This window comes from Oncorhynchus tshawytscha, linkage group LG03, assembly GCF_018296145.1.
Source record: "Oncorhynchus tshawytscha isolate Ot180627B linkage group LG03, Otsh_v2.0, whole genome shotgun sequence".
NCBI classification, from domain to species: domain Eukaryota; kingdom Metazoa; phylum Chordata; class Actinopteri; order Salmoniformes; family Salmonidae; genus Oncorhynchus; species Oncorhynchus tshawytscha.
In genome coordinates this window covers 65,769,047-65,790,040 of record NC_056431.1, presented here as the reverse complement: position 1 = coordinate 65,790,040, position 20,994 = coordinate 65,769,047, and the positions used below count along the sequence as shown (strand labels likewise).

General features: G+C 48.0%; 1 protein-coding gene across 1 annotated transcript in view; it reads right to left on the bottom strand.

Annotated features, from left to right (window-relative positions):
* The window catches only part of LOC112234675 (BCL-6 corepressor-like), a 67,462-nt gene that overhangs the window by 24,626 nt on the left and 21,842 nt on the right, over positions 1 to 20,994 (bottom strand). Inside the window, 7 exon segments of the mRNA XM_042319843.1 lie at positions 126 to 469; positions 1,478 to 1,801; positions 3,820 to 4,083; positions 5,422 to 5,581; positions 6,412 to 6,468; positions 9,506 to 11,982; positions 11,984 to 12,722. Coding sequence (XP_042175777.1) covers positions 126 to 469; positions 1,478 to 1,801; positions 3,820 to 4,083; positions 5,422 to 5,581; positions 6,412 to 6,468; positions 9,506 to 11,982; positions 11,984 to 12,722 — 4,365 coding nt within the window.

The window sequence follows — 20,994 nt, the reverse complement described above, 5'->3', positions numbered from 1 at the left end:
ATCTCCCTCTATACTACTCTATACTACTCTTCTCTCTCACTTCCTCCTCTTGCCACCGCAATCCACTTTGTCACCCTTCCAGCCTGTTAAATCTGGAATCTGAAAGCTGACACTGCCACTCTCACCTTGTCCACCAGAGCTGCTCCCAGATCAGTGCTGCCGTGCTGGTTGCTGGCGCCATTCAGCAGCTCTCTCCTCCGCTCCATCTCTCTCTCCCTCTGGCTGGTGTGTTTGGTCTTGCACGGCCGCTTGCCTTTGGGTTTGTCCATGTCACCATGACGACGTGGCTTGAGAGAGGCGGTGTCTCCGGTGGGGGGTTCGGGGGCAGAGGGGAGGGGGAACTGACCCACAGTCTTCACCGCCACCCCTCCTCTCCTGGGCTCCTTGGATCCCCGGTCACAGCCTGGTCCCATCAAGGGCCCCTGGGGGGCCGATCTGTCCCTCTGCTGGGTCAAAGGGAGTAATCCAACTGAGGAGACAGAGACCCTGCCGGTTAGGGGTGAGGAGACAGAGACCCTGCCGGTTAGGGGTGAGGAGACAGAGACCCTGCCGGTTAGGGGTGAGGAGACAGAGACCCTGACGGATAGGGGTGAGGAGACAGAGACCCTGACGGATAGGGGTGAGGAGACAGAGACCCTGGCGGATAGGGGTGAGGAGGTAAAGATCTACTAGCTCTCTTTGTGTGCTGATTTATTAAATGAGGATGAACATCTGTCTGGGAGAGACACACATTTTACAACAGACTAGATGTTTTCCACAGCGTAATGAATACACCCCAGGTAATTCCCTTTCTTACTCTTCGTCTCTAATCCCTCTCTCTATGGTGTGAGCACATGGAAAGCCCTACTTTAACAGTCCTTCGTTCTGTTTCTCTTGCTCTCTCTATTTGACTGGCCTCGAGGGGAAAGAGTCATTCATCACGTTAGTCACATTACACCTGCCCCCATATTTTGAATAGGCATGCGCACATGCTCTCCCACTAACACTCTCTCTCCTCAAGCTAGGCACACGACTCATAATACTATATGTTCTCCAGAGCTCTTCAACCCGGAGAGAGAGATTGTGCATCCAGACCCCAGAAGCATATGAATCTAACCCCTGAGAGAGAGAACCACAGCTTCTCTAACACCCCAATGAGATGTCCACAGGCCCCTGGAACCAGAAGGAAGTGTCCGACATCCCTCATGTCCCTGAAACCCTGGTAGGATGACCACACTGCTAACATAGAGAGGAAGTAACATCACAAAGCACATCGATATTGAAGGCTAAACCATAAAGAACATAGATTGACTTCGGTGGTTTCAACACCACCACCAGAGAGGAGATGTTGAGGAGATATTGAGGGTATAGAAAAAGAACACAGGACATCTTAGCACAAAGCACAAGACTGCTCTATAGTGAACACAGCAGCAGTGAAAGCCCACCATCACTGACGACTAGGCAACAGAAAAATCACTGCAACCTTCATTGTACCTACCGCGTTTAGCATCTCCGTTAGCCAGCATCTCTCTGGCCCAGCTCTTCGTGATCTCTGGTTTCTGTGGCAGAGGTTTCACTTCCGGGTCGACCTTGAACTTCCTGTCCCGCGGGGGCGGGGCTTGGGCTGGGGGGAGTGTCCGGGACAGGGAGGAAGGGCTGTGATGTGATGACCATGCCCTCTCCTCTTTGACCTCTAGTCTCTCAGGGGAGGAGGCAGAGGGCTTGCGGAGGCAGAGCCCCTTCAGCTCAATACACACCTTAAGCTTCCTGACCTCTTCATCATCATCATTACTAGTAGGAGCTGTAGGCAGCACACAGACATCTGAAGACCCAGGAAGTGGAGGTTAGTGAAGACCGAAAAAAGGACACATACAGACACACATACAGACACAGAAATGCAACAAACACACACTTACAAACACACACAGTGCCCACTTTTTGTCAAGCTGATAAGCTTAAAGCCTCACGTTAAGCATAGTATTATGATGCTGTGTGTATATAAAGTGAGAAAGAGCGAGAAGTTGGAAAAGAGGTAAAATAATAGTGTTTTCCCCAAATGCACAGGGAGGACAATCCCTCTCGCCTGCCAGCATTGGGAGATCGAGTGCAATGCCACATGCCAAAAGAAAAGGGGAACGGGAACAGAAAGCCAAACAGCCCCAGGGAAGAGAGGAGATGAAAAGAACAGCTCTGAAGAGGGAGGGTAAGCACAGCAGAGGAACAGCACTGCTGAAGAATATCCCTCTCTCCCTCTCACACACAGTGAGAGGGTTGGAACTGACAGTAATGAAAGAGAGGGGCGATAGGATAGACACAGAGAGAGAGAGGGGCGATAGGATAGACACAGAGAGAGAGAGGGGCGATAGGATAGACACAGAGAGAGAGCGGGGCGATAGGATAGACACAGAGAGAGAGCGGGGCGATAGGATAGACACAGAGAGAGAGCGGGGCGATAGGATAGACACAGAGAGAGAGCGGGGCGATAGGATAGACACAGAGAGAGAGCGGGGCGATAGGATAGACACAGAGAGAGAGGGGCGATAGGATAGACACAGAGAGAGAGGGGTGATAGGATAGACACAGAGAGAGAGGGGTGATAGGATAGACACAGAGAGAGAGGGGTGATAGGATAGACACAGAGAGAGAGGGGTGATAGGATAGACACAGAGAGAGAGGGGTGATAGGATAGACACAGAGAGAGAGGGGTGATAGGATAGACACAGAGAGAGAGGGGTGATAGGATAGACACAGAGAGAGAGGGGTGATAGGATAGACACAGAGAGAGAGGGGTGATAGGATAGACAGAGAGAGGGGGTGATAGGATAGACAGAGAGAGGGGTGATAGGATAGACAGACAGAGAGAGGGGTGATAGGATAGACAGAGAGAGGGGTGATAGGATAGACAGAGAGAGGGGTGATAGGATAGACACAGAGAGAGGGGTGATAGGATAGACAGAGAGAGGGGTGATAGGATAGACAGAGAGAGGGGTGATAGGATAGACAGAGAGAGGGGTGATAGGATAGACAGAGAGAGGGGTGATAGGATAGACAGAGAGAGGGGTGATAGGATAGACAGAGAGAGGGGTGATAGGATAGACAGAGAGAGGGGTGATAGGATAGACAGAGAGAGGGGTGATAGGATAGACAGAGAGAGGGGTGATAGGATAGACAGAGAGAGGGGTGATAGGATAGACAGAGAGAGGGGGATAGGATAGACAGAGAGAGGGGTGATAGGATAGACAGAGAGAGGGGTGATAGGATAGACAGAAGAGGGGTGATAGGATAGACAGAGTAGGGGTGATAGGATAGACAGAGAGAGGGGTGATAGGATAGACAGAGAGAGGGGTGATAGGATAGACAGAGAGAGGGGTGATAGGATAGACAGAGAGAGGGGTGATAGGATAGACAGAGAGAGGGGTGATAGGATAGACAGAGAGGGGGTGATAGGATAGACAGAGAGAGGGGTGATAGGATAGACAGAGAGAGGGGTGATAGGATAGACAGAGAGAGGGGTGATAGGATAGACAGAGAGAGGGGTGATAGGATAGACAGAGAGAGGGGTGATAGGATAGACAGAGAGAGGGGTGATAGGATAGACAGAGAGAGGGGTGATAGGATAGACAGAGAGAGGGGTGATAGGATAGACAGAGAGAGGGGTGATAGGATAGACAGAGAGAGGGGTGATAGGATAGACAGAGAGAGAGAAGGGGGGGCGATAGGATGGACAGAGCGAAAGAGGGATGGGAGCGAGACAGCTGTGGGAGAAAGGGTGAGATGGACAGAAGTCTAAGATGATTTTATAACAGGTAGATAAAAGAAAATGACATCTCCCACACTCACCTGAAGTAATCCTTGCCTCCTCCTCATCTTTCTCCTGTAGGATGTGTGTGCATTTGCTAGTGGGTACCGTATTCTGCCCTCCCTTCTCCTTGGGGTGCCCGTCTGCCATTGCCAGGATGGGAGGTGACCGTCGCCCACCCTCTCCCACTCTGGCACTCTCTCTAGCCCCCTCCCAGGCCTCCTGCGCTTGGGAAAGGCTCTCCCTTTGGCCCCCACACCTCTGGAGGACTGGGACTCTGTTGTTCCCATAGCCCTTTCTTCCACCTAGACCAGGGAGGAAGACAGAGAGAGGAGAGGAAGAAAGGGGAGGAGAAAGAAGCAACAGAGAGAGAGAGGGGGGTGATGGGAGAGAGAGAAGGGCTGTTAGACATCCAAAGACATGCTGTAAAACTTTGATGGGGTAGAGAGTTTTGAATCAGATGTCAGCGGATGGGGTAGAGAGTTTTGAATCAGATGTCAGCGGATGGGGTAGAGAGTTTTGAATCAGATGTCAGCGGATGGGGTATAGAGTTTTGAATCAGATGTCAGCGGATGGGGTATAGAGTTTTGAATCAGATGTCAGCGGATGGGGTATAGAGTTTTGAATCAGATGTCAGCGGATGGGGTATAGAGTTTTGAATCAGATGTCAGCGGATGGGGTATAGAGTTTTGAATCAGATGTCAGCGGATGGGGTATAGAGTTTTGAATCAGATGTCAGCGGATGGGGTATAGAGTTTTGAATCAGATGTCAGCGGATGGGGTATAGAGTTTTGAATCAGATGTCAGCGGATGGGGTATAGAGTTTTGAATCAGATGTCAGCGGATGGGGTATAGAGTTTTGAATCAGATGTCAGCGGATGGGGTATAGAGTTTTTGAATGAATCAGATGTCAGCGGATGGGGTAGAGAGTTTTGAATCAGATGTCAGCGGATGGGGTAGAGAGTTTTGAATCAGATGTCAGCGGATGGGGTATAGAGTTTTGAATCAGATGTCAGCGGATGGGGTATAGAGTTTTGAATCAGATGTCAGCGGATGGGGTAGAGAGTTCATACTGACTCTCCTATGAGAAACAGGTAGAGCGAGAGCACAAGAAAGTGAAGAAAAAGGTTGTTTTAGGACAACCCCCCCCCCATCCTCCCCTGACATGACCCTGCTGCACAGAGCATGACTCTTTCATTCTCAGCCTCCTCCTCTCTCACTCACTCTCATAATTAGTCTCCCACGTCAGTCCAGGCCTCGCTCCACTACACAGCTGGGCTCTCCGCCAGCACAAGTAGCCCCCCTCCCCCACTCCCTCTCCCCAAATCCTTTTCTGACACTATTCCTCTCTCTCATCCACTTACTAACTTTACTCCATCTCTGTAATGCTCTCTCCCTCCCCCACCCACTGGATCTCTGCCTCCCCTCCCCCACCCACTGGATCTCTGCCTCCCCTCCCTCTATCTACACAGATAAGCAGAAAACACTCATTGAAAATAAGATTCTCCCCACGTCTCGCTCTCCGCACTGTGTGTATGTATTATGACCAAACCCTGCCTATCTGTGTGTGTGTGTGTGTGTGTGTGTGTGTGTGTGTGTGTGTGTGTGTGTGTGTGTGTGTGTGTGTGTATTGGGTTACTCACCCTCCCTCTCTCCCTGCCTGGCAGTGTGTTGGCAGTGTTCCCACTCTCTCGCTCTCCGCTGGCCGTCTGCCAACTCCCGTCCTGCTGCCGACTCAGACACACACACACCCCCGCACTCCTTCTCCTTCAGCTCCAGCTCCGAGAACCGCATCATCGCCCGCTAAACACACACATAGACAGACAGGACACCCACAGAGACACATACACAGAGAAAGCAGCCATGAAACCCACTAACCTTCTAGCCCTCACCGCACACACACACACACCTCTCTCTAAACCTCAATCTGGGCTGAACGGTTACAGAAGCAGACATCGCATCAGGAAATCACAGTGTCATTAAAAGGAGGCCAAAACAGGACAAAGAGACAGAGATAAACGAACAAGCATGGCACATCCAGACACGGTTAGGTTAGACTAGTGCAGTCAGCCACAGTGAGTCCTAGTTCCTGCCATCTCCCTTCCTGAAACATGAACACAGCTAGGAAACACATACAGCTAGCCCTGGGGCTCACATAGAGAGAAAGAGGGGGGGGGGAAGAAGCGATACAGAGCAAGTGAAAAAGACAGATAGAAAGTGTGTAGAGGGCAGAGAAAAGGAGAGGTAGCAGAAAGAGGGCAGAGAAAAGGAGAGGTAGCAGAAAGAGGGCAGAGAAAAGGAGAGGTAGCAGAAAGAGGGCAGAGAAAAGGAGAGGTAGCAGAAAGAGGGCAGAGAAAAGGAGAGGTAGCCGAAAGAGGGCAGAGAAAAGGAGAGGTAGCCGAAAGAGAGGGCAGAGAAAAGGAGAGGTAGCCGAAAGAGAGGGCAGAGAAAAGGAGAGGTAGCCGAAAGAGAGGGCAGAGAAAAGGAGAGGTAGCCAAAAGAGAGGGCAGAGAAAAGGAGAGGTAGCCGAAAGAGAGGGCAAAGAAAAGGAGAGGTAGCAGAAAGAGGGCAGAGGGAAGGAGAGAAAGCCTGTCTGAGGGGTAGAGTGAGATAGAGAAATGTAAAGAACTGACCTCCCAGATAGCTGCAGGTCGACTTATATTATCCCCCTCTCGTGATATGACTTCCATCTATGCAATTAGAATGGGGGAGGGGGCTCAATATATCTGTCCATTGCATATTCTGTCCTTTTCATACTCTGTCCATCATTTTCATCATTTCATATTCTGTCTATCATTTTAGTCAGTATATCTGTCTATCATTGCATGTAGGTATTGTATGTTAACACGTCTTTACTCTGTTCCTCAGTGTCTGTGGCCCTGCTGCTTTTTCTTCTTCCCCTTTAATCAAGGATTGACCAATCAGTAACATTCGTCAATCAATCAACCAACCTATTAACTATCAGGAGAAAGGAACCCCAGCAGTAGTGCAGACCTGGGGGATTGGAGTCTCCCTGTTACTTACACACACAACCCTGCTTTCCTGAACTGGAAAAACATGTCTTTTTCAAAGTGAAAGGTAACACCCCCCACCCAATGTACTTCCTTTTTTTGGGGAGGGGGATTGTGGGTATATGATTTATAATAATGGAGTTAGAGGCTCTTATTAAGATGATAATAAACATCCAGAAATCTAGCATTTGATAGCTTTATATCAGCAAGCATGACAATTTACGACAAACCAACATGGTTTAGAGGAGCCCTGGCAACATATGGACAGGTGGAACCAACCGGTTAACACACACGTACCTTTGTCCCATTCATTGATAAATCATAAGAAGTGTGTGCGTCTATGCCAGAAATCACACACGTTTTTTTAAATTAATCTAACCAGAATGTTGGTCAATGACAAGCGGAGAAGTAGATTCAGTGCATACAGTCTGATCACGCACCGCAGTTCAGTTGTGCAGGACTGAATCTGTGTTTGTCTACAGTGTATGTGTGTGTGTGTGTGTGTGTGTGTGTGTGTGTGTGTGTGTGTGTGTCAGGGTTTCCGTCAGGAAAATGTGGCGCCGGACATTTGACCGGCAACATTTTAATTTACTGGACATTTGAGAAATGTACCGGACCCATATGCATTAGGTACATAACCTGATTAGGGCGTCCACCCAAAGTGCTCAGAATGACAGCACATTTACAATATGGTCATTCATATGAACAGAACATGCCAGTCCAGGATGCAACGATGTGTGGTTTTCTTACCGAATGTGCACTTTGAACATGTTAGAATAACAGCCAACAAGACAAGTAGCAAACAACAAAATCACTAACTTATGTCAATCTACTATAGTAGAAAAGATGAGCCTACCTGTTCTATTGGTCAGCTTGTGGAGAAAGAAATAGCCTATTCCAGACAGACTCTGGGACAGTTGTGGGATGATAGATCCCAAATTCCTACAACCAGGAGGACTAGGCTACATAGCAAAGATCAGAAAGTTTAACAGTTTAAGCTAAACGATCAGGCGATTTCTTCCCGTTATCACTAAAGCAGGGCACTCAAGGCAGTAGGCTACTCGAATGTTTGTTCCATAATCATTTTAGTGGGAAAACACTGTTTTCAAAAGGGCAGTGCACATGGGAGAGGTTTCATGTGACAGAGATGAATAAGAATGGTACTTTGAAGCAAGGTAAGACAAGCCTCATAATATGCAGTAAAACCTTCAGGTTTCAAATAATTAAGGAGCTTATATGTTTTCAAAGGGAACACTGCCTTCAGCTCATAGCAAAGTGGTGTGTGTCGCGCTGATGAAGCCTGCCTTCCGTTTGACATTTGATGCCTCGTTCAAAACAACTCAGAACTCGGAAATCTCCAACTTCCGACTTCAGTGCGTTGAAGAGAACTGGGAAAAACAAACGAGCTCCAAAAGGGGGAAATAGTTTTGAACAGTAAACCAACTCAGGAACTTGGTCCTCTTTCTTGAGCTCAGACTTTCCAACCTGAAGATCACTGAGGTCATTTTAAATGTATTTATTTAAGCTTTATTGAACTAGGCAAATTTCTATTCACAATGACGGCCTGCCACGGCCAAACCCGGAGGACGCTGGGCCAGTTGTGCGCCGCCCTGTGGGACTCCCACCACAGCCGGTTGTGACACAGCCTGATTTGACCTCGTATTTTTCACAGTTGTTTTGAAAGCACCACAACATGCAGCAACGCTGTCTGACAGATGTCTCACTCTAAGGCTCTATATCTGTATGCTAAATAAGATAACGAATATACAGTACACACACACACCAAATGAATTCCACTAAATTATGCAAATTAACATAGACCGATAAGCATGACCAGCCAAATCTATTTACATCGACTGGCATTTACATCAATGACTAGGCTAAAAGCCTTATTTTACAATGGGATTTATTCTTCTTCTCCCAGAAAATTGTCAGGCACCAATTCTATTTAATCGTATTTTCAATTTTATTTTTGGGGGACAAAACTGGCTATTACCGGCTAACGGAAACCCTGGTGTGCGTGTCTTAATGTGTTCAGTGTGTGAGGAGCCAGGCACTAATAGCCTTGGGGGAAGGGATGTGTGACCTTGGATAAGGCCAGGGTGGGTGGAGGGGGAACCCCATCCATCACCCTCCAGCCCCTCTGGCTCACGTTGGGGTTAAGCACAGCCCTGTCACCATGTGAAGCCCCACTGCTCAGCAGCCAGCAACACATGCGTTTGGAACCTGCCTTTCCATTTCACTATTTCTCCCAAGCTAGATACACAGAGCACGCAAACAACCTAACCAATGTTGCCTAGACAACTCACAGCCCTAGGTGAACCTTTGAACTAGCCTTGTGCTAACTCACTGACTGTCAACATGCTTCAAACGTCCTCTCAATCTCAGAGGCAACCACAAAGAGCTGGTATAAGCCTATAACCCTGAACTCACCCTCACCCTGCAACTTCGGCTATGGGGAACAGGTATCTGATCCATAGACTGATTCTAAGACTCCTCCTATATGAAGTCATATATTGTCTGAATAATATGACAGTCTATGGGCAGCTAAATTAAGTGGCAGAATTGATCGTAGTTGTAGGTTTGATTCCTGCACAGGTTAAATGGGAACGTACCATATAAACAGTAAATGACCTCAGATGAATGAGTCATGTTACCATCACATCCACTGACGCTGCCCCCCACCCCAAATACATCCAAATTTCTCTCAACTCACTTGCAGGGCGCGCTGTTCCCGGCTCAGCTTGCTAGAGTCTGCGTACAGCTCGGTCGTGACACACTTGATGCGGTCACCCACATAGCCCAAGGAGCTAGCGATCCTCTTGGTCAGGCTGGTCCTCCGTGAGCCTCTTCGCCCACCCTCTTCGTCCTCATCCCCTTCTCCATGTGACTCCTCTGTGTCTCCAACACTCTCTCTTTCACTGTCCCTCTCCTTCCCCAGGCCCATGTAACTATGGATGGGGTGGGAGGAGTTTCGTTTGTCCATCTCTTCTCTCTCCTCTCCAGACGTGAAGTCGCATGAAAACGTGCCATCTCTACACAAGTGGTCGCCAGACTTGCGGTCACAATCCCCAGTTGTGCGGACTCCAGGCGTGCGGTTGCCAGAGATGTGGTCGACAGACTTGCGGTCACCAGACGTTCGGGCACATCGCAGGGTGCTCTGGTCCTGTTCCCCTTGGTCCCCTGGGTCTGAGGAAGGGCTCTGGTCCTCAGGGCTCTCCTCGGCCCGATTAACCAGCTTTGGGGAGCCCCAAGGTGGGCTAGAGGCCATACCTGGACAGCCCGTCTCCTGGAGGGGCTTTGGTCTCACACAGAGAGTTTCTGGTTGTCTGTCTGTGTGGATAGTTGTCATGGTGGAGCTTGGGCTGGGGTGGTGATGAAGATGCTGGGGGTGGTGGTGATGCAGTTGGTGTTTTGGCTCCCGTTCCACTTCCCTAATGTTTTCATTGCCATGGCAACACTTGTGTTGGTTGCCCCTGGCGATGGGAATGGTGACAGACACTTGCGGCTTGTTGGTGGTCGGAGTGGACTCTCCATCTGTGTCGGAGTGGACGAGGTCAATGCAGACCATACGGTCTTTGGAGGGGGTACTGAGGCTGGAGGAGAAAGTGGGTCTGGGCTGGCTCCCTCCCTGCTCCCCGTCCTCTCTTTTGGGCTTCACGTGGGACCCCTCTCCTGTTTCCACACCACTTCGGCCCCTGTGGGACCCACCACAATCCTCTGTGAGACCCCTAGGTTTGTCCTGACCATGGCCCCGGCACTTGGGCCCCTGATCTGCCCGCTCCAGGGCTTTAGAGTCTGGATGTGTGTGCATCAGAGGGTGGGTCATCTCCTGGGAGTTGTATGTGAGGTACTCCCCAGCATGGCTGTGGTAGGGTAAGGGCTGTTTGGCTGCCAAGTGGGAGGGGTACAGGCTGCTACTGCCCAGCAGGACAGGGTGAGGGTAGGCTGGGCCCTTCCCTGGCAGAGGGAGAGAATGGAGGGCCATGCTGTCGGGTACAGAGTAGTGCAGGTATCGGTTGGCGTAGGCCATGCTGTGAGCTAGGTAAAGGTGGCTGGGCGGGTGCCCGTTGGTATTCTCCAGACAGGGACGTTTAATATAGGGAGACACCTCCTGGGATGTCTCAGCCCTCTTGGGGGCTTTAAGAGGCTTCTCTGTGGAGCTCCTATGATGGCCGGCCATGGGGGAACCTTCTGATTGGCTGGGGCTGTGATTGGGTTTGGGGGGCGGGGGCATCGTGGAGGCAGGCTTGTGATTGGAAGGTATTGTGTTAGTATGTGGCTCTCCAACCCTGAGGCAGGATGGACTGTTTTGCTGGGACTGGGGCAGGACTCTCTCTATAACCTTGTGTTTGATGACTGAGGGAGAGGAGTGTTTCCCTTGGGGGTCTGGGCTGGGCCTGGGGGATAGTGCTGGCGGGTGGGGGTGTGTGTGGGTGGACCCAATGGTGGAGATAGGTGTAGGGGTGGGCACCACCCAGGAGGAGTGCAAAGTGCTGATCATCTCTGGCCTGTCTGGGGCCTTGGAGAAAGTGCTGCAGACCACTGAGTGGGAGGGGTGGGAGGAGGGTGAGAGGGTCTTGTTCAGGAGCTCCCGGCTTGGGGGATGTCCGTACCGAGGCCCCAGAGCTTCCATCTTGATGGGGAAGCTGTTGGGAGGCAGGTCAAACTCCAGCAGCCTTCCAGAGAGATCCAGAGGCTTTGGGTCTGCTGGGTCTTTGGTAGTCTTGTTTGGTGGGGTTTTCCGCTCAGAGGACGGTTTAGAAGGGGACCGATTGGGTTTCCTTTCACACCCCCCAGCCCTGTGCTCTGACGCCCCATCCCTGGGTCTGGGTTTGTGGGGGCTGGGCCGGGCGGGGGAGGGGTGCTCTTGAGCAATGCTGCTCACATAGAATGGGTGAGGCATCGACTGGGAAGAGGAGGAAGATGGTGGCCCTATTCGAGGGACTGGCCTCTGTAGGTCTAAGGTGCTGTCGCTGAGAGTGGGAGGCAGGGGAGGAGCAGGCTGGGGGAGGCGAGTAGAGGCACGAGGGGAGGAATCAATGGGAAGGCTATTACTACCACCACCACTAATACTACCACTGCTGTTGTTGGCTCCTTTGTTTGAGGTGGTTCTAGTGGGCTTACTGCTCCTGCTAGGGGTCTGTCTCGGTCTGTGTGGGGGGCTGAAGGTGCTGGGGTGGAGGGGGAGGCTGGTGAAGCTGCTGCCCAAATGGAGAGCCCTCGTGGTGGATGCGAGACCCGACACTCAGTCCCTTCTCCTGACAGTGTACCATGGAGGTGGGGGCCACAGACACCGCTGGGATCCTCATGGGAGACCCCACCAGGGGGAGGAGATGGGGGACGGGGGTAGGGGGCATGAAGTAGAGCCTCTCGGTGGCCGAGGCAGCAGCAGGGTTCATGTTCCCCCCCTGGGAGGCACAGAGGGACTGGTAGGCCAGGTGCTGGGGCAGGTAGGGGCTGGGCTGACTGAGGAACTGAGCCTTGTACATGCTGAGGGCGGCGTACTTGGACGTGTCCATGAAGGGGTAGAGGCCCGGGCTCAGCCCCCAGGGCAGACGTAGGTACCCACCTGCTCCTGCACCAGCACCCCCCAGGCCCAGCTCTGAGGGCTTCTGCCCCCCAGGCCCCACACCTATCCTGTCTAGGCCCTCTGGCCCCCTCTGGAGGCCTGGTGGAGGGCTCTTGTACAGGCCCATGTAGCCATTACTAGGCTTGCTCCTGTCCATGGAGACATCAGACTTATAGAGGAGGTCCTGGAGGCCGTCCCGGCCGTAGCTCAGGGGGAGGGTATTGGTCACTTCGCGGGGCTTCTCAGCCGACAGCGCTTGGATCCCTGGGTAGATCACGCCGCCGTGCAGGCGGAGGCCATCCCGCATAAGAGCATTGCAGTCCAGACCCATGGTGGCCAGGGGGGTTAACCTGGCATCCACCTACAGGGGAATAACACAGGGGGGGTTAACCTGGCATCCACCTACAGGGGAATAACACAGGGGGTTAACCTGGCATCCACCTACAGGGGAATAACACAGGGGTTAACCTGGCATCCACCTACAGGGGAATAACACAGGGGGGTTAACCTGGCATCCACCTACAGGGGAATAATACAGGGGGGTTAACCTGGCATCCACCTACAGGGGAATAATACAGGGGGGTTAACCTGGCATCCACCTACAGGGGAATAACACAGGTACAAATCTGTTATATTGTTTCAAAACAGCCTTATACACATGTAATACACGTTATACACACAGGTTGTCTTCACTTGAGTTTGGTATGAGGATATGATTTACATCTCTTAAAAGGCCCAATGCAGCCGTTTTTATCTCAATAGGAGATCATTTCAGGGTAACAATGTACCTTCCTGTAAAACAGTGGCGGTCGGTGATGTGTAATATGAATTAAAGTTTAGAACGTAGGTGCACAGGTCGAGCAAAACTTTTGAGTAATCGAGGTGACGGACAGTGACACATTCAATATCACCTTACACACTCTTGCCTGCATCTCGCTGATCTAGGATGTAATCAATAGTCCAACAGTTACAAACAAGTTTCTTTTGGACAAATTCAGGTATATTTATCCCGGTTTCATTCTGTTTGCTTCAGTTTCAGATTTTTTTTTTTTCAACAGAATCAGCGGAATGAATATGCCCCTGATCACACGCAAACATAGTTCACGTCATAGCAGCAACATGATCCATTTGATCAACAACATGATCCCTTCGATCATTGTATAATCCTTCCCTCATCTACGTGCTCTCCTCCTCTCATCTTTTCCCTTTGCTTGTGGACTTCAGTGTACAACACATCAGCTGTCTGTGACCAGGTGATTTAAAAAAATCCAAACCTTCATACAGCATCATAACCGCTACACACCCCCTACATCATTATTAACATATTAGCTAACAATGTCAGTACCGTCATAGTCAACATAGCTACTAGAACTATTGCATTAGTAAACACGCTACAATCATGCAGCATAGTGTACAGTCAGCAGGCAGTTACACAGGCGGGCCACGGTCGCAAAAAATGTATCAATAAATCCAAACGTTTTCCGTGACTTGGAAGAGTTCCAGTGTTGGACAGCCATAGCCAGCTAGCTGGCATAGCATTCCTCTCTGTTTGAGCCGGGTGTTTGCGTAGGTTAAACTAGCTAGTTCTCCCACTTAAAAAGATTATGAAAATTACAGGCCTCTCTCATAGGTACACTTAAACTATGACAGACAAAATGAGAATGGAAAAAATCCAGAAAATCACATTGTAGGATTTTTAATGAATTTATTTGCAAATTATGGTGGAAAATAAGTATTTGGTCAATAACAAAAGTTTCTCAATACTTTGTTATATACCCTTTGTTGGCAATAACAGAGGTCAAATGTTTTCTGTAAGTCTTCACAAGGTTCACACACTGTTGCTGGTATTTTGGCCCATTCCTCCATGCAGATCTCCTCTAGAGCAGTGATGTTTTGGGGCTGTTGCTGGGAAACACGGACTTTCAACTCCCTCCAAAGATTTTCTATGGGGTTGAGATCTGGAGACTGGCTAGGCCACTCCAGGACCTTGAAATGCTTCTTACGAAGCCACTCCTTCGTTGCCCGGGCGGTGTGTTTGGGATCAATGTCATGCTGAAAGACCCAGCCACGTTTCATCTTCAATGCCCTTGCTGATGGAAGGAGGTTTTCACTCAAAATCTCACGATACATGGCCCCATTCATTCTTTCCTTTACACAGATCAGTGATCCTGGTCCCTTTGCAGAAAAACTGCCCCAAAGCATGATGTTTCCACCCCATACTTCACAGTAGGTATGGTGTTCTTTGGATGCAACTCAGCATTCTTTGTCCTCCAAACACGACGAGTTGAGTTTTTACCAAAAAGTTATATTTTGATTTCATCTGACCATATACATTCTCCCAATCTTCTTCCGGATCATCCAAATGCTCTCTAGAAAACTTCAGACGGGCCTGGACATGTACTGGCTTAAGCAGGGGGACACGTCTGGCACTGCAGGATTTGAGTCCCTGGCGGTGTAGTGTGTTACTGATGGTAGGCTTTGTTACTTTGGTCCCAGCTCTCTGCAGGTCATTCACTAGGTCCCCCCCGTGTGGTTCTGGGATTTTTGCTCACCGTTCTTGTGATCATTTTGACCCCATGGGGTGAGATCTTGCGTGGAGCCCCAGATCGAGGGAGATTCTCAGTGGTCTTGTATGTCTTCCATTTCCTAATAATTAATCCCACAGTTGATTTCTTCAAACCAAGCTGCTTACCTATTGCAGATTCAGTCTTCCCAGCCTGGTGCAGGTCTACAATTTTGTTTCTGGTGTCCTTTGACAGCTCTTTGGTCTTGGCCATAGTGGAGTTTGGAGTGTGACTGAGGTTGTGGACAGGTGTCTTTTATACTGATAACAAGTTCAAACAGGTGCCATTAATAAGGTGACGAGTGGAGGACAGAGGAGCCTCTTAAAGAAGAAGTTACAGGTCTGTGAGAGCCAGAAATCTTGCTTGTTTGTAGGTGACCAAATACTTGTTTTCCACCATAATTTGCAAATAAATTCATTAAAAATCCTACGATGTGATTTTATGGATTTTTTTTCTCATTTTGTCTGTCAAAGTTGAAGTGTACCCATGATGAAAATTACAGGCCTCATCTTTTTAAGTGGGAGAACTTGCACAATTGGTGGCTGACTAAATACTTTTTTGCCCCACTGTATACAAAAGTATGTGGACACCCTTTCAAATGAGTGGATTTGAATATTTCTGCCACACCCATTAATGACAGGTATATAAAATCGAGCACACAGCCATGCAATCTCCATAGACAAACATTTACAGTAGAATGGCCTTACTGAAGAACTCCGTGACTTTCAACGTGGCACCGTCATAGGATGCTTCATTTCCAACAAGTCAGTTTGTCAAATATCTGCCCTGCTAGAGCTATTATTGTGAAGTGGAAACGTCTTTGATTAACAACGGCTCAGCCGCGAAGTGGTAGGACACACAAGCTCACAGAACAGGACCTCCGGGTGGAGAAACCATCTGTTCATGGTTGCAACTCCCTACCGAGTTCCAAACTGCTTCTGGAAGCAACGTCAGCCAAATAACTTTGTCGGGAGCATCATGAAATTGGTTTCCATGGCCGAGCAGTGTCGGCTGGAGTGGTGTAAAGCTCGCCGCCATTGGGCTATGGAGCAGTGGAAACTAATTCTCTGGAGTGATGAGTCACACTTCACCATTTGGCAGTCCAACAGAGGAATCTGGGTTTGGCGGATGCCAGGATAACACTACCTGCACGAATGCATAGTGCCAACTAGAGGTCGACGGACTATGATTTTTCAACGCCGGTACCGATTATTGGAGGACCAAAAAAAAGCGAATACCGATTAAATCGGCCGATAAAAAAAAATATATATAGTTATATAGAGAAGTGTTTATTGTTCATTCAGTATTGTTGTAATTGTTATTTTTACAAAAATATTTTCAATTACAACAATACTGAATGAACAATAAACACTTGTTTTAACTTAATATAACACAAAATCTATTTAGTCTCAAATAAATAATGAAACACTCAATTTGGTTTAAATAATGCAAAAAAACAGCATTGGAGAAGAAAGTAAAAGTGCAATATGTGCCATGTAAAAAAGCTAAAGTTTAAATTCCTTGCTCAGAACATATGAAGTTGTTCAATATTCCCAGTTAAGAAGTTTTAGGTTGTAGTTATTATAGGATTTTTGACGTGTCGACTATTTCTCTCTATACCATTTGTATTTCATATACCTTTGACAATTGGATGTTCTAATAGGCACTTTAGTATTGCCAGCCTAATCTCAGGAGTTGATAGGCTTGAAGTCAAACAGCACTGTGCATCAAGCATTGCTAAGAGCTGCTGGCACACGCAGTAAAGTTTGAATGAATGCTTACAAGCCTGCTGCTACCTACCACCGCTCAGTCAGACTGCTCTATCAAAGTATAGACTTAATTATAATATAATAAACAAATACAAGCCGTAGGTCAATAATATGGTCAAATCCGGAAACTCTCATTTCAAAAACAAAACGTTTATTCTTACGGTGAAATAGTGAACCGTTCCGTATTTTATCGAAGTGTGGCATCCCAAAGTCTAAATATTGCTGTTACATTGCACAACCTTCAATGTTATGTCATACTTATGTAAAATTCTGGTAAATTAGTTCGCAACGAGCCAGGCGGCCCAAACTGTTGCATATACCCAGACTCTGCGTGCAAAGAACGCAAGAGAAGTGACACAATTTCACCTGGTTAATATTGCCTGCTAACCTGGATTTCCTTTAGCTAAATATGCAGGTTTAAAAATATATACTTCTGTGTATTGATTTTAAGAAAAGCATAAACATCCATGCCTAGGTACATTTGTGCAAAGATGGTGCTTTTTGGCAATGCGCTTTTGTTAAATCATCAACAGTTTGACGAAGTTGAAGTAGGCGGTGATTCGATGATAAATTAACAGCTAGCGCAGTGATTATATGCAATGCAGGACCTAGTAATATCATCAACCATGTGTAGTTGACTAGTGATTGTGAAGATTGATTGTTTTTTGTAAGATCAGTTTAATGCCAGCTACCAACTTACCTTGGCTCCTTGCTGCACTCGCGTAACAGGTGGTCAGCCTGCATGCAGTTTGCTCGAAGATTGCAATGTAACCGGCCATAATCTGCATCCAAAAATGCTAATTACCGATTGTTATGAAAACTTGAAAATGGGCCCTAATTAAATCGGCCATGCCGATTAATTTGTGAACCTCTAGTAGACTTACACAGTAATTATGACAACTTCTGGAGGATGTACTCCAACCTATCAGAGCTCTTGCAGCATGAACTGACATGTTGTCCAATCAAAGAATCAGAGAATGAATCTAGTACTGAAAGCATGAGCTGCAGCTAGTTAGCACTGCAGTGCATAACAAGTAGTGATAAGTTGGGCGTGAGAACCATGAGCCTCCTAGGTTTTGTATTGAAGTCAATGTACCCAGAGGAGCAAACTGCAAAAATCAGAAGCTGGAGACTCATATCTCCCGCAATAGCTTTAAGCACCAGCTGTCAGAGCAGCTCACAGATCACTGCACCTGTACATAAACCATCTGTAAACAGCCCATCTATCTACTTTATCCCCATACTGTATTTATTTTGCTCCTTTGCACCCCTGTATCTCTACTTGCACATTCATCTTCTGCACATCTACCATTCCAGTGTTTAATTGCTATATTGTAATTACTTTGCCACCATGGCCTATTTATTGCCTTACCTCTCTTATACATGCTGTATATACATATATAAAATGTATTATTGATTGTATGTTTGTTTACTCCATGTGTAACTCTGTGTTGTTGTATGTGTCAAACTGCTTTGCTTTATCTTGGCCAGGTTGCAGTTGCAAATGAGAACAGCCTAGTTAAATAAAATTAAAATAAATAAAATTAAAAAGGGAGGTAAACTAGCTGTCCTTCGGCTACGCCATGATGCTACGCCATGGTGCCACCCTACAGAATGCTGTCGAGGCTACTGTAGACTGCTTCGGCTACACCATGGTGCCACCCTACAGAGTGCTGTCGAGGCTACTGTAGACTGATTGCAAAACAGTGTGTTTCAAGGTGACCTGTTAATATACACTGCTCAAAAAAATAAAGGGAACACTTAAACACAATGTAACTCCAAGTCAATCACACTTCTGTGAAATCAAACTGTCCACTTAGGAAGCAACACTGATTGACAATAAATTTCACATGCTGTTGTGCAAATGGAATAGACAACAGGTGGAAATTATAGGCAATTCGCAAGACACCCCCAATAAAGGAGTGCTTCTGCAGGTGGTGACCACAGACCACTTCTCAGTTCCTATGCTTCCTGGCTGATGTTTTGGTCACTTTTGAATGCTGGCGGTGCTTTCACTCTAGTGGTAGTATGAGACGGAGTCTACAACTCACACAAGTGGCTCAGGTAGTGCAGTTCATCCAGGATGGCACATCAATGCGAGCTGTGGCAAGAAGGTTTGCTGTGTCTGTCAGCGTAGTGTCCAGAGCATGGAGGCACTACCAGGTGACAGGCCAGTACATCAGGAGACGTGGAGGAGGCCGTAGGAGGGCAACAACACAGCAGCAGGACCGCTAACTCCGCCTTTTACTGCCTGCAACATCCTCCAGAATGACCGGTTTGGCGGTGGGTCAGTCATGGTGTTGGGTGGCATTTCTTTGGGGGGCCGCACAGCCCTCCATGTGCTCGCCAGAGGTAGCCTGACTGCCATTAGGTACCGAGATGAGATCCTCAGACCCCTTGTGAGACCATATGCTGGTGCGGTTGGCCCTGGGTTCCTCCTAATGCAAGACAATGCTAGACCTCATGTGGCTGGAGTGTGTCAGCAGTTCCTGCAAGACGAAGGCATTGATGCTATGGACTGGCCCGCCCGTTCCCCAGACCTGAATCAATTGAGCACATCTGGGATATCATGTCTCGCTCCATCCACCAACGCCACGTTGCACCACAGACTGTCCAGGAGTTGGCGGATGCTTTAGTCCAGGTCTGGGAGGAGATCCCTCAGGAGACCATCCGCCACCTCATCAGGAGCATGCCCAGGCGTTGTAGGGAGGTCATGTGGAGGCCACACACACACACACACACACACACTACTGAGCCTCATTTTGACTTGTTTTAAGGACATCAAAGTTGGATCAGAGTGTAGTGTGGTTTTCCACTTTAATTTTGAGTGTGACTCCAAATCCAGACCTCCATGGGTTGAAATTTGATTTCCATTGATAATTGTGTGATTTTGTTGTCAGCACATTCAACTATGTAAAGAAAAAAGTAATTAATAAGAATATTTCATTCAGATCTAGGATGTGTTATTTTAGTGTTCCCTTTATTTTTTTGAGCAGTGTATTTAGTATAGTTTTATCTGAAATGGATAACTTAAATGTTTTACTAGTTTTACTTTTATTAATTTCAATGAGAATGGTCCTCCCCTTCCTCCTCTGAGGAGCTTCCACTGCTGCAATAGTTATTTTTAAAATGGAACAAAAAAGCTACAAAATATTTCCCAAGCAAGAATTTAGCTAGGTCTGTCTGGGAATGGGCTGAGTGACCAACTTAATTGGAGGAGCCTAATTTGAGGGAGATGTTTCATTTTATAGTTCACCTTTATTTAACCAGGTAGGCTAGTTGAGAACAAGTTCTCATTTACAACTGCGACCTGGCCAAGATAAAGCATAGCAGTGTGAACAGACAGCACCACAAGAGTTACACATGGAGTAGACAATAAACAAGTCAATAACACACTAGAATATACATTGTGTGCAAAAGGCATGAGGTAGGCGTATAATTACAATTTAGCAGATTAACACTGGAGTGATAAATGATCAGATGGTCATGTGCAGGTAAAGATACTGGTGTGCAAAACAGCAGAAAAGTAAATAAATAAAAACAGTATGGGGATGAGGTAGGTAAATTGGGTGGGCTATTTACCGATGGACTATGTACAGCTGCAGCGATCGGTTAGCTGTTCAGATAGCAGATGTTTAAAGTTGGTGAGGGAGATAAGTCTCCAACGATTTTTGCAATTCGTTCCAGTCACAGGCAGCAGTGAACTGAAGGAAAGGCGGACAAATGAGGTGTTGGCTTTAGGGATGAGCAGTGAGATACACCTGCTGGAGCGAGTGCTACGGGTGGGTGTTGCCATCGTGACCAGTGAACTGAGATAAGGCGGAGCTTTACCTAGCATGGACGTGTAGATGACCTGGAGCCAGAGGGTCTGGCGACGAATATGTAGCGAGGGCCAGCTGACTAGAGCATACAGGTCGCAGTGGTGGGTGGTACAAGGTGCTTTAGTAACAAAACAGATGGCACTGTGATAAACTGCATCCAGTTTGCTGAGTATTGTTAGCCATTTTGTAGATGACATCGCCGAAGTCGGGGATTGGTAGGATAGTCAGCTTTACGAGGGTATGTTGGCAGCCTGAGTGAAGGATGCTTTGTTGCGAAATAGAAAGCCGACTCTAGATTTAATTTTGGATTGGGCTGGTAGTAGGGTTGGGGCGAGTAGCTGCGCGGGGGTCCAGGTGTAGCTGTTGGCAGAGGTTGGAGTAGCCAGGAGGAAGGCATGGCCAGCCATTGAGAAATGCTTGAAGTTTTCGATTATCATGGATTTATCAGTGGTGACCGTGTTACCTAGCCTCAGTGCAGT